Source organism: Oncorhynchus tshawytscha, linkage group LG31 (genome assembly GCF_018296145.1).
Source record: "Oncorhynchus tshawytscha isolate Ot180627B linkage group LG31, Otsh_v2.0, whole genome shotgun sequence".
NCBI classification, from domain to species: Eukaryota; Metazoa; Chordata; class Actinopteri; order Salmoniformes; family Salmonidae; genus Oncorhynchus; species Oncorhynchus tshawytscha.
The window spans coordinates 32,139,896-32,158,593 of record NC_056459.1 but is presented as its reverse complement, the minus strand read 5'-3'; the positions used below and the strand labels follow the sequence as shown (position 1 = coordinate 32,158,593).

Sequence of the window (18,698 nt, the reverse complement as noted above, 5' to 3'; positions counted from 1 at the left end):
GTCATTTCAATAGCGTTGGGTCTATGTTACTGAATTTAAGTTGTGGACAGAAAGAAGTTCAAGTATTGTGAACTATTTTAACTCCCAACGAAATGTGTATCTTTTCCCTGAGGAATTGACTGATGTATTTTGTGGATTAGGCGCATTACATAAAATTACATTAACATTAAAACCTCTTAAGGATCCAACCTTTTTTTTCTCTTCAAATTTTCACCAAAAATGACATACCCCAAATCTGTAGCTCAGGACCCGAAGCAAGGATATGCATATTCGAGGTACCATTTGAAAGGAAACACTTTGAAGTTTGTGGAAATGTGAAATTAATGTAGGAGAATGCGGGGAGGGGGGGGCATTGACACTGAACCTGTAGAGGTTAATCGTGTAATAATATGTATATAATATAATAGAGGTTTAAAATATTAGTGCAGTAGTAGTGTAAAGTAGTAGTGTAAAGTAGTAGTGTAGTAGTAGTGTAAAGTAGTAGTGTAAAGTAGTAGAGTAAAGTAGTAGTGTAGTAGTAGTGTAAAGTAGTAGAGTAAAGTAGTAGTGTTGTAGTAGTGTAAAGTAGTAGTGTAGTAGTAGTGTTGTAGTAGTGTAAAGTAGTAGTGTAGTAGTAGTGTAGTAGTAGTGTAGTAGTAGTGTAAAGTAGTAGTGTAAAGTAGTAGTGTAGTAGTAGTAGTGTAAAGTATTAGTATTAGTATTAGTAAAGTATTAGTGTAAAGTAGTATTGTAAAGTAGTGTGAAGCAGAAAGGGAATATCCAGCAGAGTTTGGTATTAAACATATAGAGTAATATTGTTAGGGTAGACTACAATGAAAACATTGTCTTCTAGTAAGGAGAGGATAATCATGGTTTGGTTTCTTTAATTTTCTAAACCTTGCGATGGGTGACAGTGATGAAAACATTGATAAGGAGGGTTGATGTACATTTGATGAGTGTTGACAGTATGTGAATGGTAACAAACTCAGCAACAAAAAAAAACATCCCTTTTTCAGGACCCTGTCTTTCAAAGATAATTTGTAAAAGGGTTGAAACACCGTTTCCCATGCTTGTTCAATTAACCACAAACAATTAATGAACATGCACCTGTGGAACGGTCGTTAAGACACTAACAGCTTACAGACGGTAGGCAATTAAGGTCACAGTTATGAAAACTAAAGAGGCCTTTCTACTGACTCTGAAAAACACCAAAAGAAAGATGCCCAGGGTCCCTGCTCATCTGCGTGAACATGCCTTGGGCATGCTGCAAGGAGGCATGAGGACTGCAGATGTGGCCAGGGCAATAAATTGCAATGTCTGTACTGTGAGACGCCTAAGACAGCGCTACAGGGAGACAGGACGGACAGCTGATCGTCCTCGCAGTGGCAGACCACATGTAACAACACCTGCACAGGATCAGTACATCCAAACATCACACCTGCGGGACAGGTACAGGATTGCAACAACTGCCTGAATTACACCAGGAATACACAATCCCTCCATCAGTGCTCAGACTGTCCGCAATAGGCTGAGAGAGGCTGGACTGAGGGCTTGTAGGCCTGTTGTAAGGCAGGTCCTCACCAGACATCACCGGCAACAACGTTGCCCATGGGCACAAACCCACCATCAACGGAACAGACAGGACTGGCAAAAAGTGCTCTTCTCTGACGAGTCGCGGTTTTGTCTCACCAGGGGTGATGGTCGGATTCGCGTTTATCGTCGAAGGAATGAGCATTACACAGAGGCCTGTACTCTGGAGCGGGATTGATTTGGAGGTGGAGGGTCCATCATGGTCTTGGGCGGTGTGTCACAGCATCATCGGATTGAGCTGTTGTCATTGCAGGAAATCTCAACGCTGTGCGTTACAGGGAAGACATCCTCCTCCCTCATGTGATACCCTTCCTGTAGGCTCATCCTGACATGACCCTCCAGCATGACAATGCCACCAGCCATACTGCTCGTACTGTGCTTGATTTCCTGCAAGACCAGCGAAGAGCCCGGATCTCAATCCCATTGAGCATGTCTGGGAACTGATGGATTGGAGGGTGAGGGCTAGGGCCATTCCCCCCAGAAATGTCCGGGAAATTGTAGGTGCCTTGGTGGAAGACTGGGGTAACCTCTCACAGCAAGAACTGGCAAATCTGGTGCAGTCCATGAGGAGGAGATGCACTGCAGTACCTAATGCAGCTGGTGGCCACACCAGATACTGACTGTTACTTTTGATTTTGACCCCCCCCTTTGTTCAGGGACACATTATTCCATTTCTGTTAGTCACATGTCTGTGGAACTTGTTCAGTTTATGTCTCAGTTGTTGAATCTTGTTATGTTCATACAAATATTTACACATGTTAATTTTGCTGAAAATAAACGCAGTTGACAGTGAGAGGACGTTTCTTCTTTTTTGTTGCAAAGTTTATACTAATGAGTAAAATTTTTAGCACTCTAATGATGCGATACTTTAGTAATACAAGGTTAGATAATGACTAGAGTGGTAATGGAGACTACCGCGCCCGCTGCATTTGGGGAGGGGGGGGGATGCTGCGATTCAAGCCTTAGCATCTTTTTCAAAAGAGCAGAAACAAATCCTCTTGAAAGCAGCAGGAGAGGAAAATGGTACATAGCGGTGTATGGCCTAGATCAATAGTGGTTCATAGAGATTACGGTTTTTATGTTAAGGGAGACGTAGGAGACCAAACAATAAAGGTTCATAGAGATGACAGTTTTTATGTTAACGGAGACGTAGGGACAAACAACTTTTTAATAGATGCCAGGGATAAAACATCACTGATCCCTTATGCTAAAGAAATGTTTTGTTTCCAATACAGGAGAATGGGGGTAGTAATTATTTTCTCTCTCTCTTTGAAATGTTTCCCGAGGCTACAGCTTTTAGGAGAGAGCAGTGAGTGAAATTCTGCAGTGTAGTTAGTGTAAAGGTATCCGGATTAGGCAGTAAACTACCAAATTAAATAAGTGTCACGATTTCCGCCGAAGTCGGTCCCTCTCGTTGTTCGGCGGTCGATGTCACCGACCTTCTAGCCATCACTGATCCATTTTTAATTTTCCTTTGGTTTTGTCTTGTCTTCCTTCACACCTGGTTCCAATCCCATCAATTACATGTTGTGTATTTAACTCTGTTTCCCCTCATGTCCTTGTCGGGTTTTGCACCCTCTTATTTGTATATTTTGGTTTTCTGAGTTTTTTGGAATATTTATTAAACTGCTCCGTTTATACCAAGTTCACTCTCCTGCGCCTGACTTCCCTGCCACCAGCACACACCCATTACAATAAGGCCTGGCCATTTCTGGTTGTTTTTACCATATTTATTTTACCTTTATTTAACTAGGCAAGTCAGTTTGTATAAGAGCACATAACAGGGTGTACAACAGTAAATAACAGGGTATTAACAGAGTGTATAACAGGGTATATAACAGGGTATATAACCGGGTGTATAACAGGGTATATAACAGGGTATATAACCGGGTGTATAACAGGGTGTATAACAGTATATAACCGGGTGTATAACAGGGTGTATAACAGTATATAACAGGAGGTATAACAGGGGGTGTATAACAGTATATAACAGGGGGTATAACAGTATATAACAGGATATATAACAGGTGGGTGTATAACAGTATATAACAGGATATATAACAGGATGTATAACAGGGTATATAACAGGATGTATAACAGTATATAACAAGATGTATAACAGGGTGTATAACAGTATATAACAGGGTATATATATAACAGGGTATATAACATATAACAGGGTGTATAACAGTATATAACAGGATATATAACAGGGGGGTATAACAGTATATAACAGGGTATATAACAGTATATAACAGGGTATATAACAGGGTGTATAACAGGGTGTATAACAGTATATAACAGGGGGTATAACAGTATATAACAGGATATATAACAGTATATAACAGGGTATATAACAGGATGTATAACAGGGTATATAACAGGGGGTGTATAACAGTATATAACAGGGGGTATAACAGTACATAACAGGGTATATAACAGGGTATATAACAGGGTATATAACAGGGTATATAACAGGGGGTATAACAGTATATATAACAGGGTATATAACAGGATGTATAACAGGGTATATAACAGTATATAACAGGGGGTATAACAGGATGTATAACAGGGTATATAACAGGGGGTGTATAACAGTATATAACAGGGGGTATAACAGTATATAACAGGGTGTATAACAGTATATAACAGGGTATATAACAGGGATGTATAACAGGGTATATAACAGGGGGGTATAACAGTATATAACAGGGGTATAACAGTATATAACAGGGTATATAACAGGGGTGTATAACAGTATATAACAGGGGGTATAACAGGCTATATAACAGGGTATATAACAGGATGTATATAACAGGGTATATAACAGGGTGTATAACAGTATATAACAGGATATATAACAGGATGTATAACAGGGTATATAACAGGGGGTATATAACAGTATATAACAGGGGGTATAACAGTATATATAACAGGATGTATAACAGGGTATATAACAGGGGGTATATAACAGTATATAACAGGGTATATAACAGGGTATATAACAGGATGTATAACAGGGGATATAACAGGATGTATAACAGGATATATAACAGGGGGTATAACAGGGGATATGTAACATGGTGTATAACAGTATATAACAGGGTATATAACAGGATGTATAACAGGGTATATAACAGGGGGTATATAACAGGGGTGTATAACAGTATATAACAGGGGGTATAACAGTATATAACAGGGGGTATAACAGTATATAACAGGGGGTATAACAGTATATAACAGGGTATATAACAGGGGGTGTATAACAGTATATAACAGGGGGGGGTATAACAGGCTATATAACAGGGTATATAACAGGGTATATAAGGATGTATAACAGGGTATATAACAGGGTGTATAACAGGGTATATAACAGGGGGTATAACAGTATATAACAGGGTATATAACAGGGGTGTATAACAGTATATAACAGGGGGTATAACAGGCTATATAACAGGGTATATAACAGGATGTATAACAGGGTATATAACAGGGTATATAACAGGGTATATAACAGGATGTATAACAGGGTATATAACAGGATGTGTATAACAGGGTGTATAACAGGGGGTATAACAGGGTATATAACAGCATGTGTATAACAGGGTATATAACAGGGGGTGTATAACAGTATATAACAGGGGGTATATAACAGTATATAACAGGAGGTATATAATGGTATATAACAGGGGGGTATAACAAGATATTCTGCCTGCGAGCTTTAGTGTCATACCACTATAACAGAGTGTATAACAGTATATAACAGGAGCTTTAGTGTCATACCACTATAACAGAGTGTATAACAGTATATAACAGGAGCTTTAGTGTCATACCACTATAACAGAGTGTATAACAGTATATAACAGGAGCTTTAGTGTCATACCACTATAACAGAGTGTATAACAGTATATAACAGGAGCTTTAGTGTCATACCACTATAACAGAGTGTATAACAGTATATAACAGGAGCTTTAGTGTCATACCACTATAACATGTGATGACAAGCGGCGAATGTTCACAGCAAATGTCCATTCGTGTTATGGCACCGCTCTTTCGTTTGTGGTCGATTGGTTTTTAACCCTGGGGTTTAGTCTAGCCTGCCATGCCTTCTCTGTTGGAAGTGGCTTGAAATGGTGGCTGGCTGTCTCTGGTAATAGTCTACATCCCAAATGGCACCCTATTCCCTACGTAGGACTCTGAACAAAAGTAGTGCGCCATGTGAATAGGGTGTTATTTGGGACACAGAGGTGGTCTCAGGAGCAGTCACAGTGGTTTTTGTGCCAATGTGCTGACTGATCTGGTTGATGACAAAGGAGTCCATACATATGAACAATACCAATACATGCAAACTAAGCCATCAAAACAGAGGGAGGAACTTCGACCATTGCAGAGATAAAGTACCATGCATACACACACACATATACAAGCACACACAGTCACTCACACACACGTCAAAGACACACATTTAAATGAAAGCAAAAATTCATTACCCGCAGTTGTATTGTGTTTGGCCGCCGTGAGGAAGGGGAACACCAAGACAATTAAACTAAGTAATGACAGGGCCATCTCTCTCCTCCCCCCCGTTCTTAATATCCCTCCACCTGTGGAAAGAAGAGGGGAGGTGGAGAGATATTAAGAACGGGGGGAGGAGAGAGAGCGTTACATTGAAGATGAATAATACAAAGAGACAGAGAGACCAAGAGGTGGAGGGTAAGAGAAAGGAAGGGAGGGAGAATGGAAGAGAGAGAGAATATGGCAGAGAGAGAGAAGAGAGAGAAAGGATTTGAGAGAGAATTCTCCATGCGGGGAGAGAGAAAGAGAGAGAGAGAGAGAACGACAAAGACGAGAGGGAGAGAGCGAGAGCGAAAGAGACTCAGATAGCAACAAACATTCCCACAAATTCAGAGGGGGGAGACAGATAGAGAAAGAGAGGAGGGGGAGAGAGAGATGGTGAGAGAGAGAGAGAGAGAGAGATGGTGAGGTATAATACAAGAGAGCTAGATGTTACATTTATATAATCACTAATGAACCTTGGTAGGTGTTCCATCTAACTACAGTCCCTGTCTCTGTCTTTGTTATTTCATTAGTTTGAATGGCATCAGTAGTATGGTGCCAGTCCATTTCCTCCACTACTACAACCTACTGTAGTGACTGTCCAGTCACCACTTACCTAAACTCTCGCGGACAGAATACGAGCATCTGACAAATTACCCAAGATTTTAGTTCTGAGTTAACCACTTACCCAGTGTATGGGCATGCATCAACCCAGCGCCAGTCCCATTCCCGTTCCCAGTGCCAGTCACCTGTTTTCCGGGCCTCTGGCAAGTTTCGATGGGGGTGCCACAGGGTTCAATTCTCGGGCCAACTCATTTCTCTGTATTCGTCAATGATGTCGCTCTTGCTGCTGGTGATTCTCTGATCCACCTCTATGCAGACGACACCACACCAGTTCTGTATACTTCTGGCCCTTCTTTGGACACTGTTAACTAACCTCCAGATGAGATTCAATGCCATACAACACTCCTTCCGTGGCCACCAACTGCTCCTAAAAGCAAGTAAATCTAAATACATGCTCTTCAACCGATCGCTGCCCGCACCTGCCCGCCTGTCTAGCATCACTACTCTGGACAATTCTGACTTAGGTATTTGTAGTTGTCCACATATTCTAGGTGTCTGGTTAGACTGTAAACTCTCCTTCCAGACTAACATTTAGCATCTCCAATCCACAATTAAGTCTAGAATCGGCTTCCTATTTCGCAACAAAGCATTCTTCACTCATGCTGCCAAACATACCCTCGTAAAACTGACTATCCGACCGATCCTTGACTTCGGGGATGTCATTTACAAAATAGCCTCCAACATCCTACTCAGCAAATTGGATGCAGTCTATCACAGTGCCATCCGTTTTGTCACCAAAGCCCCATATACTACCCACCACTGCGACCTGAATTCTCTCGTTGGCTGGCCCTAGCTTCATATTCGTCGCCAAACCCACTGGCTCCAGGTCATCTATAAGTCTTTGCAAGGTAAAGCCCCGCCTTATCTCAACTCACTGGTCACCATAGCAGCACCCACTATGGTGGCCAGCACGCGCTCCAGCAGGTATATTTCACTGGTCATCCCAAAGCCAACTCCTTCTTTGGTTGTCTTTCCTTCCAGTTCTCTGCTGCCAATGACTGGATCGAATTGCAAAAATCACTAAAGCTGGAGTCTTATATCTCCCTCACTAACTTTAAGCATCAGCTGTCAGAGCAGCTTACCAATCATTGCACCTGTACACAGCCCATCTGTAAATAACCCACCCAACTACCTCATCCCCATATTGTTATTTATTTTTTTGCTCCTTTGCACCCCAGTATCTCTACTTGCACATTCATCACTACCAGTGTTAATTGCTAAATTGTATTTTTTTCGCCACCATGGCCTATTTATTGCCTTACCTCCTTACTACATTTGCACACACTGTATACAGATTTTTCTGTTGTGTTATTGACTGTATGTTTGTTTATGTGTAACTCTGTGTTGTTGTTTGTGTCGCACTGCTTTGCTTTGTCTTGGCCAGGTCGCAGTTGTAAATGAGAACTTGTTCTCAACTAGCCTACCTGGTTAAATAAAAGTGAAAGAAAAACAACAAAAAATTCCCAGACCCAGTCCCATTCCCAGACCCAGTCCCAGTCCTGTTCCCAGACCCAGACCCGTTCCCAGTCCTGTTCCCAGACCCATTCCTGTTCCCAGACCCATTCCCAGACCCAGTCCTGCTCCCAGACCCAGACTCAGACCCAGTCCCGTTCCCATTCCTGTTCCAAAGACCCAGTCCCGTTCCCAGTCCCAGACCCAGTCCCATTCCCTGTCATTTCATTAGTTTGAATGATCTGAAAAGTATGCTGGTCCTATTCCTTACTGCTACCACCCAGTGACTCACCACCAGCCCAGTATATACGAAGGCATCGACCCAGCCCTAGTCTGAAATAGGGCTAAATTAGCAATATATCAATGCACCACTAATGCTTGCTTGCTTTGCATGGTGCCAGCCAGAGAGCCAGAGAGCCAGAGAGCCAGAGAACCAGCGAGTCAGAGAGCCAGCGAGCCAGAGAGCCGGAGAACCAGCGAGCCAGAGAGCCAGAGAACCAGCGAGCCAGAGAACCAGCGAGCCAGAGAGCAGGGAGACCAGCAGGGTGACCAGCTAGCCAGAAAGCCAGCCAGCCAAAGAGCCAGCCAGCCAGAGCGCAAGCCAGAGAACCTGCTAGCCAGAGAGCCAGACAGCCAGCCAGCCAGAGAGCCAGTCAGAGAGTAGGCCAGAGAGTAGGCCAGACAGACAGCCAGCCAGAGTGCCAGCCAGCCAGAGAGCCAGCTGCCCAGCTAGCTAGCCAGCCAGCCAGCCAGCCAGAGAACCAGCAAGTCAGCCAGAGAACCAGCCAGTCAGCCAGACAGCCAGCCAGCCAGAGAGCGCAGGCCTATTTAGGTGTACTTCATCCAGTGCTTTTGAGGGGGAGACTGCATCTCCAATGATACACCAATTCTTTATACTTTTGACCAAGGCCTATAGTGTCACGCCCTGGTCTAAGTATTTTGTGTTTTTCTTCATGTATTGGGTCAGGCCAGGGTGTGGCATGGGGTTTTTGTATTGTGGTGTGTTTTGTCTTGGGGTTCTGGTGTGTTTGTATTGGGATTGTAGCTAGGGGGGTTGTCTAGCAAAGTCTATGGCTGTCTGGAGTGGTTCTCAATCAGAGGCAGGTGTTTATCGTTGTCTCTGATTGGGAACCATATTTAGGCAGCCATATTCTTTGAGTTTGTCGTGGGTGATTGTCCTGAGTGTCTTGATGTCCTTGTTTGATGTTAGTTGACACAAGTATAGGCTGTTTTCGGTTTTCGTTTCGTTTATTGTTTGTAGTGTTCGTGTTTAGTCGTGTTTACGTTTGTTTAAATAAACATGGATCGCAATCGACACGCTGCAGTTTGGTCCGACTCTCCTTCACTATATGAAAACCGTTACAGAATCACCCACCACCAACGGACCAAGCGGCGTGTCAACAGGCAGGAGCAGCCGAAAAAGGAGATGCTCAACAAGGATTTCTGGTCATGGGAGGAGATCTTCGACGGGAGAGGACCCTGGGCTAAACCAGGGGAGTGTAGCCGCCCAAAGGAGCAACAGGAGAAGAGGCAACAGAGGCAGCAGCAGCAGGAGCAGCAGCAGCTACAGTGGGAGAGGTTGCACCATCTGGAGAAATGGACATGGGAGGAGGAATTGGACGGTAAAGGACCCTGGAATCAGCCTGGAGATTATTGTCGCCCCAAAGCCGAGCTGGAGGCAGCAAAAGTAGAGAGGCGGCATTATGAGGAGCTAGCACGGCAGAGCGGATGGAAGCCCGAGAGTCAGCCCCAAAAATTTCTTGGGGGGGGGCTTACAGGGAGTATGGCTATGCCAGGTAGGAGACCTGCGCAAACTCCCTGTGCTTACCGGGGCTGGAGAGACCGGGCAGGCACCGTGTTATGCTGTGGAGCGCACGGTGTCTCCAGTGCTGGTGCACAGCCCGGTTCGGTATATTCCAGCTCCTCGTATCGGCCGGGCTAGAGTGGGCATCGAGCCAGGTAAGGTTGGGCAGGCTCGGTGCTCAAGAGCTCCAGTGCGCCTGCACGGTCCGGTCTATCCAGTACCACCTCCACACCCCAGCCCTCCAGTAGCAGCTCCCCGCACCAGGCTTCCTGTGCGTGTCCTCGGTCCAGTACCACCAGTACCAGCACCACGCATCAGGCCTACAGTGCGCCTCGCTTCTCCAGCGCTGTCGGAGCCTTTCTCCTCTCCTGCGCTGCCGGAGTCTCCCGCCTATCTAGCGCTGTTAGAGCTTTCCTCATCTCCAGCGCTGCCGGAGTCTCCCGCCTGTTCAGCGCAGCCAGAGCTGTCAGTCTGCATGAAGCAGCCAGTCTACATGGAGCAGCCAGAGCTGTCAGTCTACATGAAGCAGCCCGAGCTGCCAGTCTGCATGAAGCAGCCAGTCTACATGGAGCAGCCAGAGCTGTCAGTCTGCATGAAGCAGCCAGAGCTGTCAGTCTGCATAGAGCAGCCAGTCTGCATGGAGCTGCCAGTCTGCATGGAGCTGCCAGTCTGCACGGAGCTGCCAGTCTGCACGGAGCTGTCAGTCTGCACGGAGCTGTCAGTCTGCACGGAGCTGTCAGTCTGCAAGGAGCTGTCAGTCTGCAAGGAGCTGCCAGTCTGCAAGGAGCTGCCAGTCTGCAAGGAGCTGCCAGTCTGCACGGAGCTGCCAGAGCGGTCAGTCACGAAGCCGCCAGAGCTGTCAGCCTATATGGAGCAGCTAGTGCCGTCAGTCTGCCCAGCATCGCTGTCCCAGCTCCGCCAGTCTGCCCAGGAGCCAGTCTGCCCAGCGCCGCCAGTCTGCCCAGCAGCAGTCTGCCCAGCGCCGCCAGTCTGCCCAGCGCCACCAGTCTGCCCAGCGCCGCCAGTCTGCCCAGCGCCGCCAGTCTGCCCAGCGCCGCCAGTCTGCCCAGCGCCGCCAGTCTGCCCAGCTCCGCCAGGCTGCCCAGCGCCGCCAGGCTGCCCAGCGCCGCCAGATCTGCCAGTCAGCCAGACTCTTCCAGATCCGCCAGTCAGCCAGACCCTTCCAGATCTGCCAGTCAACCAGACTCTTCCAGATCTGCCAGTCAACCAGACTCTTCTAGATCTGCCAGTCAACCAGACTCTTCTAGATCTGCCAGTCAACCAGACTCTTCCAGATCTGCCAGTCAACCAGACTCTTCCAGATCTGCCAGTCAACCAGACTCTTCCAGATCTGCCAGTCAACCAGACTCTTCCAGATCTGCCAGTCAACCAGACTCTTCCAGATCTGCCAGTCAACCAGACTCTTCCAGATCTGCCAGTCAACCAGACTCTTCCAGATCTGCCAGTCAACCAGACTCTTCCAGATCTGCCAGTCAGCCAGATCTGCCAGTCGGCCAGGATCTGCCAGTCGGCCAGGATCTGCCAGTCGGCCAGGATCTGCCAGATCCGCCAGTCAGCCAGGATCTGCTGAAACCGCCAGCCATCTCTCACTCCTGAGCTTTCTCTCACTCCCGAGCTTTCTCTCACTCCCGAGCTTTCTCTCACTCCCGAGCTTTCTCTCACTCCCGAGCTGCCTCAGTCCCGAGCTGTCCTTCAGTCCCGAGCTGCTCCTCAGTCCAGTGGGTTTCTGGGTGAGGACTACTAGGCCATGGTCGGCGGCGAGGGTGGACTATCCAGGGACGCGAGGAGAGGGGACTAAGACATTAACTGAGTGGGTTCCACGTCCCGCGCCGGAGCCGCCACCATGGACAGACGCCCACCCGGACCCTCCCTATTGTTTTGAGGTGCGTTCGGGAGTCCGCACCTTAGGGGGGGGGTTCTGTCACGCCCTGGTCTAAGTATTTTGTGTTTTTCTTCATGTATTGGGTCAGGCCAGGGTGTGGCATGGGGTTTTTGTATTGTGGTGTGTTTTGTCTTGGGGTTCTGGTGTGTTTGTATTGGGATTGTAGCTAGGGGGGTTGTCTAGCAAAGTCTATGGCTGTCTGGAGTGGTTCTCAATCAGAGGCAGGTGTTTATCGTTGTCTCTGATTGGGAACCATATTTAGGCAGCCATATTCTTTGAGTTTGTCGTGGGTGATTGTCCTGAGTGTCTTGATGTCCTTGTTTGATGTTAGTTGACACAAGTATAGGCTGTTTTCGGTTTTCGTTTCGTTTATTGTTTGTAGTGTTCGTGTTTAGTCGTGTTTACGTTTGTTTAAATAAACATGGATCGCAATCGACACGCTGCAGTTTGGTCCGACTCTCCTTCACTATATGAAAACTGTTACATATAGGGAATAAGGTGGCATTTGGGACATGGCCTCGATGAAAGCGGAGAAGTGGAGGTATAAGAGAGTGAATGTAAAAGTGTTTTGTTAAGCGTTGCCCAGCCCAACAACAGGACTGACACAATTAAAGACTCAAAAACACCACCGAAGCCAACCGTTGGGAAACGAAACGCGAGGAGGGCACCATCAACAGCTATAGTGAATCTGCATCTGTTCAAAATTACACCCTATTCCTACGTAGTGCACTACTTATGATCTGAGCCATGGCCAAAAGTAGTGCACTATATAGTAAGTAGGGTGAAAGTTGGGACGAAGCCTGTCACAACAGAGACCAGATGCTTCATATTAAAATGTGCCAAACACTTACAGATAATCGCTGTGCAAATCAACCAATCCTGGCACGCCCACCACAGGTATATCTCTCCTAACCCATATACCTTTGGATGCCGCCGTGATATGTTCCCCCACAGTCCCGAGTACTTTTCCTGTGTTTATATTTCCACACTATGAGGTTGGAATAGTAGTATGACATTGTGAAAATTATGACAATGACCTTTTAGTGTAAGAGCTGTTTTGAAAAGACCACCTGACATTTCTGTGTGCATTAGGTGGGATGGAGTTCTGGCCTTCCATGGTGAAATCTCAATGGAATAAATGTGCTAATAGACCAATAAGAAAGAGAGTTCTAAATCTCTCTGCCAATAAGAGCTCATTTTCAGTTTTCCCCTCCCCATTCCCAGACAGCTCGAGTAAATTGCCTTGACTAAGAAATCACAATCAGGTACTTAATTGTTACCCAGAAATGATTTGATATTCAGATAAAAATGGCTGCACTGGACCTTTAATGGAATTTTATTCAATATATTCATTTTATTCAATGGCTTTTTCATTTACGATCAGCCCATCAATCAGCCATGAAATGACAATGAATGGATCTGGACACATTATTATCTTGAACTGTACAGTTAAATAAGGCAGTTAAATAAATCGTGTTGCAACAGGAAATTATAATTATTATGTGGATTAAACATAATGAACGGACATTTTTGTAGGGGTTGGTACATTTTTCTTAATGGATTATCAAATCTGAAATTTCTAAATGGAAATTACAAAGATCAAAAGCCTTTTTAAACCTCAAATAAACTACAACCTTTCCTGCATTGCACGAAAGTTCTCTTACAACAGGGTGATCAAATTAAGATCCTACATCTGTACATGTGTGAAGGACCCTTTGGAACAGAGCTGTGACAGTTAAAAGCCCATGGCTGAGTCGCAAATGGCACCCTATTGACCTAAATAGTGCACTATGGGGCCCTGGTCAAAACTGCTCTGCAGCATGAACAGTAACACTCCTTCAGACAAACACTACTGTTCATAGAGGCATGAAGACAGCTAGGAGTCCAGCTGATATTATATATATATTTATTTCTCTCTCTCTCTCTCTCTCTCTCTCTCTCTCTCTCTCTCTCTCTCTCTCTCTCTCTCTCTCTCTCTCTCTCTCTCTCTCTCTCTCTCTCTCTCTCTCTCTCTCTCTCTCTCTCTCTCTCTCTCTCTCTCTCTCTCTCTCTCTCTCAAATATTGACACTGCAACAATGTATAAAAATATACATAATTCTCGAATAATAATATTAAACAGTGCTATTAAAAATTATATAAATAACAAAAATAAAATGGTAGCAGTGAATAATAATTAGGAAAATATAATAATAAATAGGGACAATAATATATCTACTAATACTACCACATCTACCACCATTACCACTACTACCATTACTACTACTTCTAGCTTTATCACTACCGCTACCACCACCACCACTACCATTACTACAATTACCACTACCACCACTGCTATCACCATTACCACTACCATTACCGCTACCACCACTGCCATTACCGCTATCGCCATTACCACCACTGCCATTACCGCTACCACCACTGCCATTACCGCTATCACCATTACCGCTACTACCACTACCACTACCACCATTACTAGTACTTCTAGCATTATCTCTACTACTACCTCCATTACCACTACCGCCACTACCACTACTACCATTACCGCTACCATTATTACCGCTACTACCATTACCGCTACCGCCACTACTACCATTACTGCTACTACCATTACCATTAATATCATTACCGCTACCACCACTACTACCATTACCGCTACCACCATTACCGCTACTACCACTACTACCATTACCGCTACTACCACTACTACCATTACTGCTACTACCATTACCATTACTATCATTACCGCTACTACCACTACTACCATTACCACTACTACCATTACCATTGCCAGCATTACCGCTACCACCACTACTACCATTACCACTACTACCATTACCATTACTATCATTACCGCTACCACCACTACTACCATTCTCATTACCGCTACCACCATTACCGCTACTACCACTACCATTACTATCATTACCGCTACCACCATTACCACTTACCACTACTGCTACTACCACTACCATTACTATCATTACCGCTACCACCAGTCCCGCTACTACCACTACCATTACCGCTACCACCACTACCATTACTGCTATTACCATTACCGGTACTATCATTACCGCTACCACCAGTCCCGCTACCGCCACTACCGCTACCTTCGCTACCGCTACCACCATTACCCCTCCCACCATTACCGCTACCGCCATTACCGCTACCGCCACTACCGCTACCTTCGCTACTGCTACCACCATTACCGCTACTACCATTACCGCTACTACGACTACCGCTACTACCATTACCGCTACTACCACTACTACCATTACCGCTACCACCATTCCCGCTACCACCACTACCATTACCACCACTACCATTACCATTACCACTACCACCACTACCATTATCGCTACTACCACCACTACTACTACTACCACCATTACCGCTACCACCGTTAAACTACCACCATTACTGCTACTACCACTAGCATTACCGCTACCACCATTACCACTACCAATATTACCTCTACTACCACTACCATTACTGCTACCACCATTACCGCTACTACCACTACTACCATTACTACTACTTCTAGCTTTATCACTACTACTACCACCACTACCAATACCACCATTACCGCTATTACCATTACCGCTACCACCATTCCCGCTACCACCACTACTATTACCACCACTACCATTACCACCACTACCACTACCATTATCGCTACTACCACCACTACTACTACTTCTAGCTTTATCACTACTACTACCACCATTACCGCTACCACCACTACCGTTACCACCACAACCGCTACCATTACCGCTACCAACATTAACGCTGCCACCATTACACTACCACCATTACTGCTACTACCACTACCATTACCATTACCACTATTACCTCTACTACCACTACCATTACTGCTACCACCATTACCACTACTACCATTACTACTACTTCTAGCTTTATCACCACTACTACCGTCACTACCAATACCACCATTACCGCTACTACAATTACAGCTACTACCATTACCGCTACTACCATTACCATTACCGCAATTATCATTACCTCTACTACCACTACCATTACATCTACTACCACTACCATTACCGCTACTACCATTACCATTACCGCAATTATCATTACCGCTACTACCACTACATTACTATCATTACCGCTACCACCATTACCGCTACCACCATTACCATTACTGCTACTACAATTACCGCCAGTACCACCATTACAACTGCTACCACCATTACAACTACTACTATTATCACTACCATTATCACTACCACTACTACCATTATCACTACTACCATTACAACCACCACCATTATCACTACCACCATAATCACTACCACTACTACCATTATCACTACCACTACCACCATTACAACTACTAATACCACCATTCCCACCACTACCATTACCACTACCTACTATCCATACTACTACTACTACTGTTATTATCACCCCTACTACCACTAAACTACTACTGTTATTATCACCCCTACTACCATTAAACTACTACTGTTATTATCACCCCTACTACCACTAAACTACTACTGTTATTATCACCCCTACTACCACTAACCTACTACTGTTATTATCACCCCTACCACCACTAAACTACTACTGTTATTACCACCCATACTACCCATATAAACTACTACTGTTATTATTACATCTACTACCCATATAAACTACTACTGTTATTATCACCCCTACTACCACTAAACGACTACTGTTATTATCACCCCTACTACCACTAAACTACTACTGTTATTATCACCCCTACTACCACTAAACTACTACTGTTATTATCACCCCTACTACCACTAAACTACTACTGTTATTATCACCCCTACTACCACTAAACTACTACTGTTATTACCACCCCTACTACCACTAAACTACTACTGTTATTATCACCTCTACTACCCATACTACTACTACTACTGTTATTATCACCCCTACTACCACTAAACTACTACTGTTATTATCACCCCTACTACCACTAAACTACTACTGTTATTATCACTCCTACTACTAGTACTACTACTGTTATTACCACCCCTACTACCACTAAACTACTACTGTTATTGTCACCCCTACTACTACTAAACTACTACTGTTATTATCACCCCTACTACCACTAAACTACTACTGTTATTATCACCCCTACTACCACTAACCTACTACTGTTATTATCACCCCTACCACCACTAAACTACTACTGTTATTATCACCCCTACTACCACTAAACTACTACTGTTATTATCACCCCTACTACTAGTACTACTACTGTTATTACCACCCCTACTACCACTCAACTACTTCTGTTATCACCTCTACTACCCGTATAAACGACTAGTGTTATTATCACCCCTACTACCACTAAACTACTACTGTTATTATCACCCCTACTACCACTAAACTACTACTGTTATTATCACCCCTACTACCACTAAACTACTACTGTTATTACCACCCCTACTACCACTAAACTACTACTGTTATTATCACCCCTACTACCACTAAACTACTACTGTTATTATCACCCCTACTACCCGTATAAACGACTACTGTTATTACCACCCCTACTACCCGTATAAACTACTACTGTTATTACCACCCCTACTACCACTAAACTACTACTGTTATTACCACCCCTACTACCCGTATAAACTACTACTGTTATTACCACCCCTACTACCACTAAACTACTACTGTTATTATCACCCCTACTACCCGTATAAACGACTAGTGTTATTATCACCCCTACTACCACTAAACTACTACTGTTATTATCACCCCTACTACTAGTACTACTACTGTTATTACCACCCCTACTACCACTAAACTACTACTGTTATTATCACCCCTACTACCACTAAACGACAAGTGTTATTATCACCCCTACTACCCGTATAAACGACTACTGTTATTACCACCCCTACTACCCGTATAAACTACTACTGTTATTACCACCCCTACTACCACTAAACTACTACTGTTATTATCACCCCTACTACCCGACTACCCGTATAAACGACTAGTGTTATTATCACCCCTACTACCACTAAACTACTACTGTTATTATCACCCCTACTACTAGTACTACTACTGTTATTACCACCCCTACTACCACTAAACTACTACTGTTATCACCCCTACTACCTGTACTACTACTGTTTGGAGTAATAATCACAACAATAATAATAAAAATAATTATTATTTCTATGCAGTTATTATTCAGTGCCTCTCAGGCTATTTCAGCCAAATACATATCTGGCTGCAAAAGTAGTCGTTGAGTATTTTTAGTTTTTCCTCTGGGTTTAATAAGATACAACTTGAAATACATGTATTAATTTATGCAAATAATGAATCTCTTGGTGAGGAATATTTCTCACAGTAGAAGAGAAAGTGTATCTCGGTCTCTACCACCCCCACCCTCCTCCCGTAGTGCCACATGCAGTACACGCTCCTCTTTGGGTAGCCATGTCTTTTTAATGTCTGCCGGTTTCTATTGCCAAGAGGTGGTCACTCAGCCTGTACTTGGTAAAGATATGTCTCTGCATGATATATCTGATAAGAGTAGAGATAATCTGTCAATTCATATTCTCTGTTTAGGGTCAGATCGCAATTTAGTCGGCTTTTGAGATTTTGTTATGTTTTTCCCAATGTCGTAAATATGAGTGCTTTGATTGGTTCATGATTTTGTTGGTTGGATAGGTCCAACACCAGCTGTGTGAGAGGGCTCGTTTCTAGACTCAGCTCTTGGGTTTAAAGTGCTTTAAACTGGAGACTTGAATTTAGTTGTAGCCAAAAATTGT

The 18,698-nt window shown here is 44.3% G+C and overlaps 1 protein-coding gene across 1 annotated transcript in view; it reads right to left on the bottom strand.

Annotated features, from left to right (window-relative positions):
* Positions 1–18,698, bottom strand: part of LOC112229197 (gamma-aminobutyric acid type B receptor subunit 1-like) — a 306,296-nt gene that overhangs the window by 253,681 nt on the left and 33,917 nt on the right. The window contains exon 2 of the mRNA XM_042310436.1: positions 6,060–6,170. Within this exon, the coding sequence (XP_042166370.1) occupies positions 6,060–6,135 (76 nt within the window). The 5' untranslated portion in view covers positions 6,136–6,170. The remainder of the gene's footprint in view (positions 1–6,059; positions 6,171–18,698) is intronic.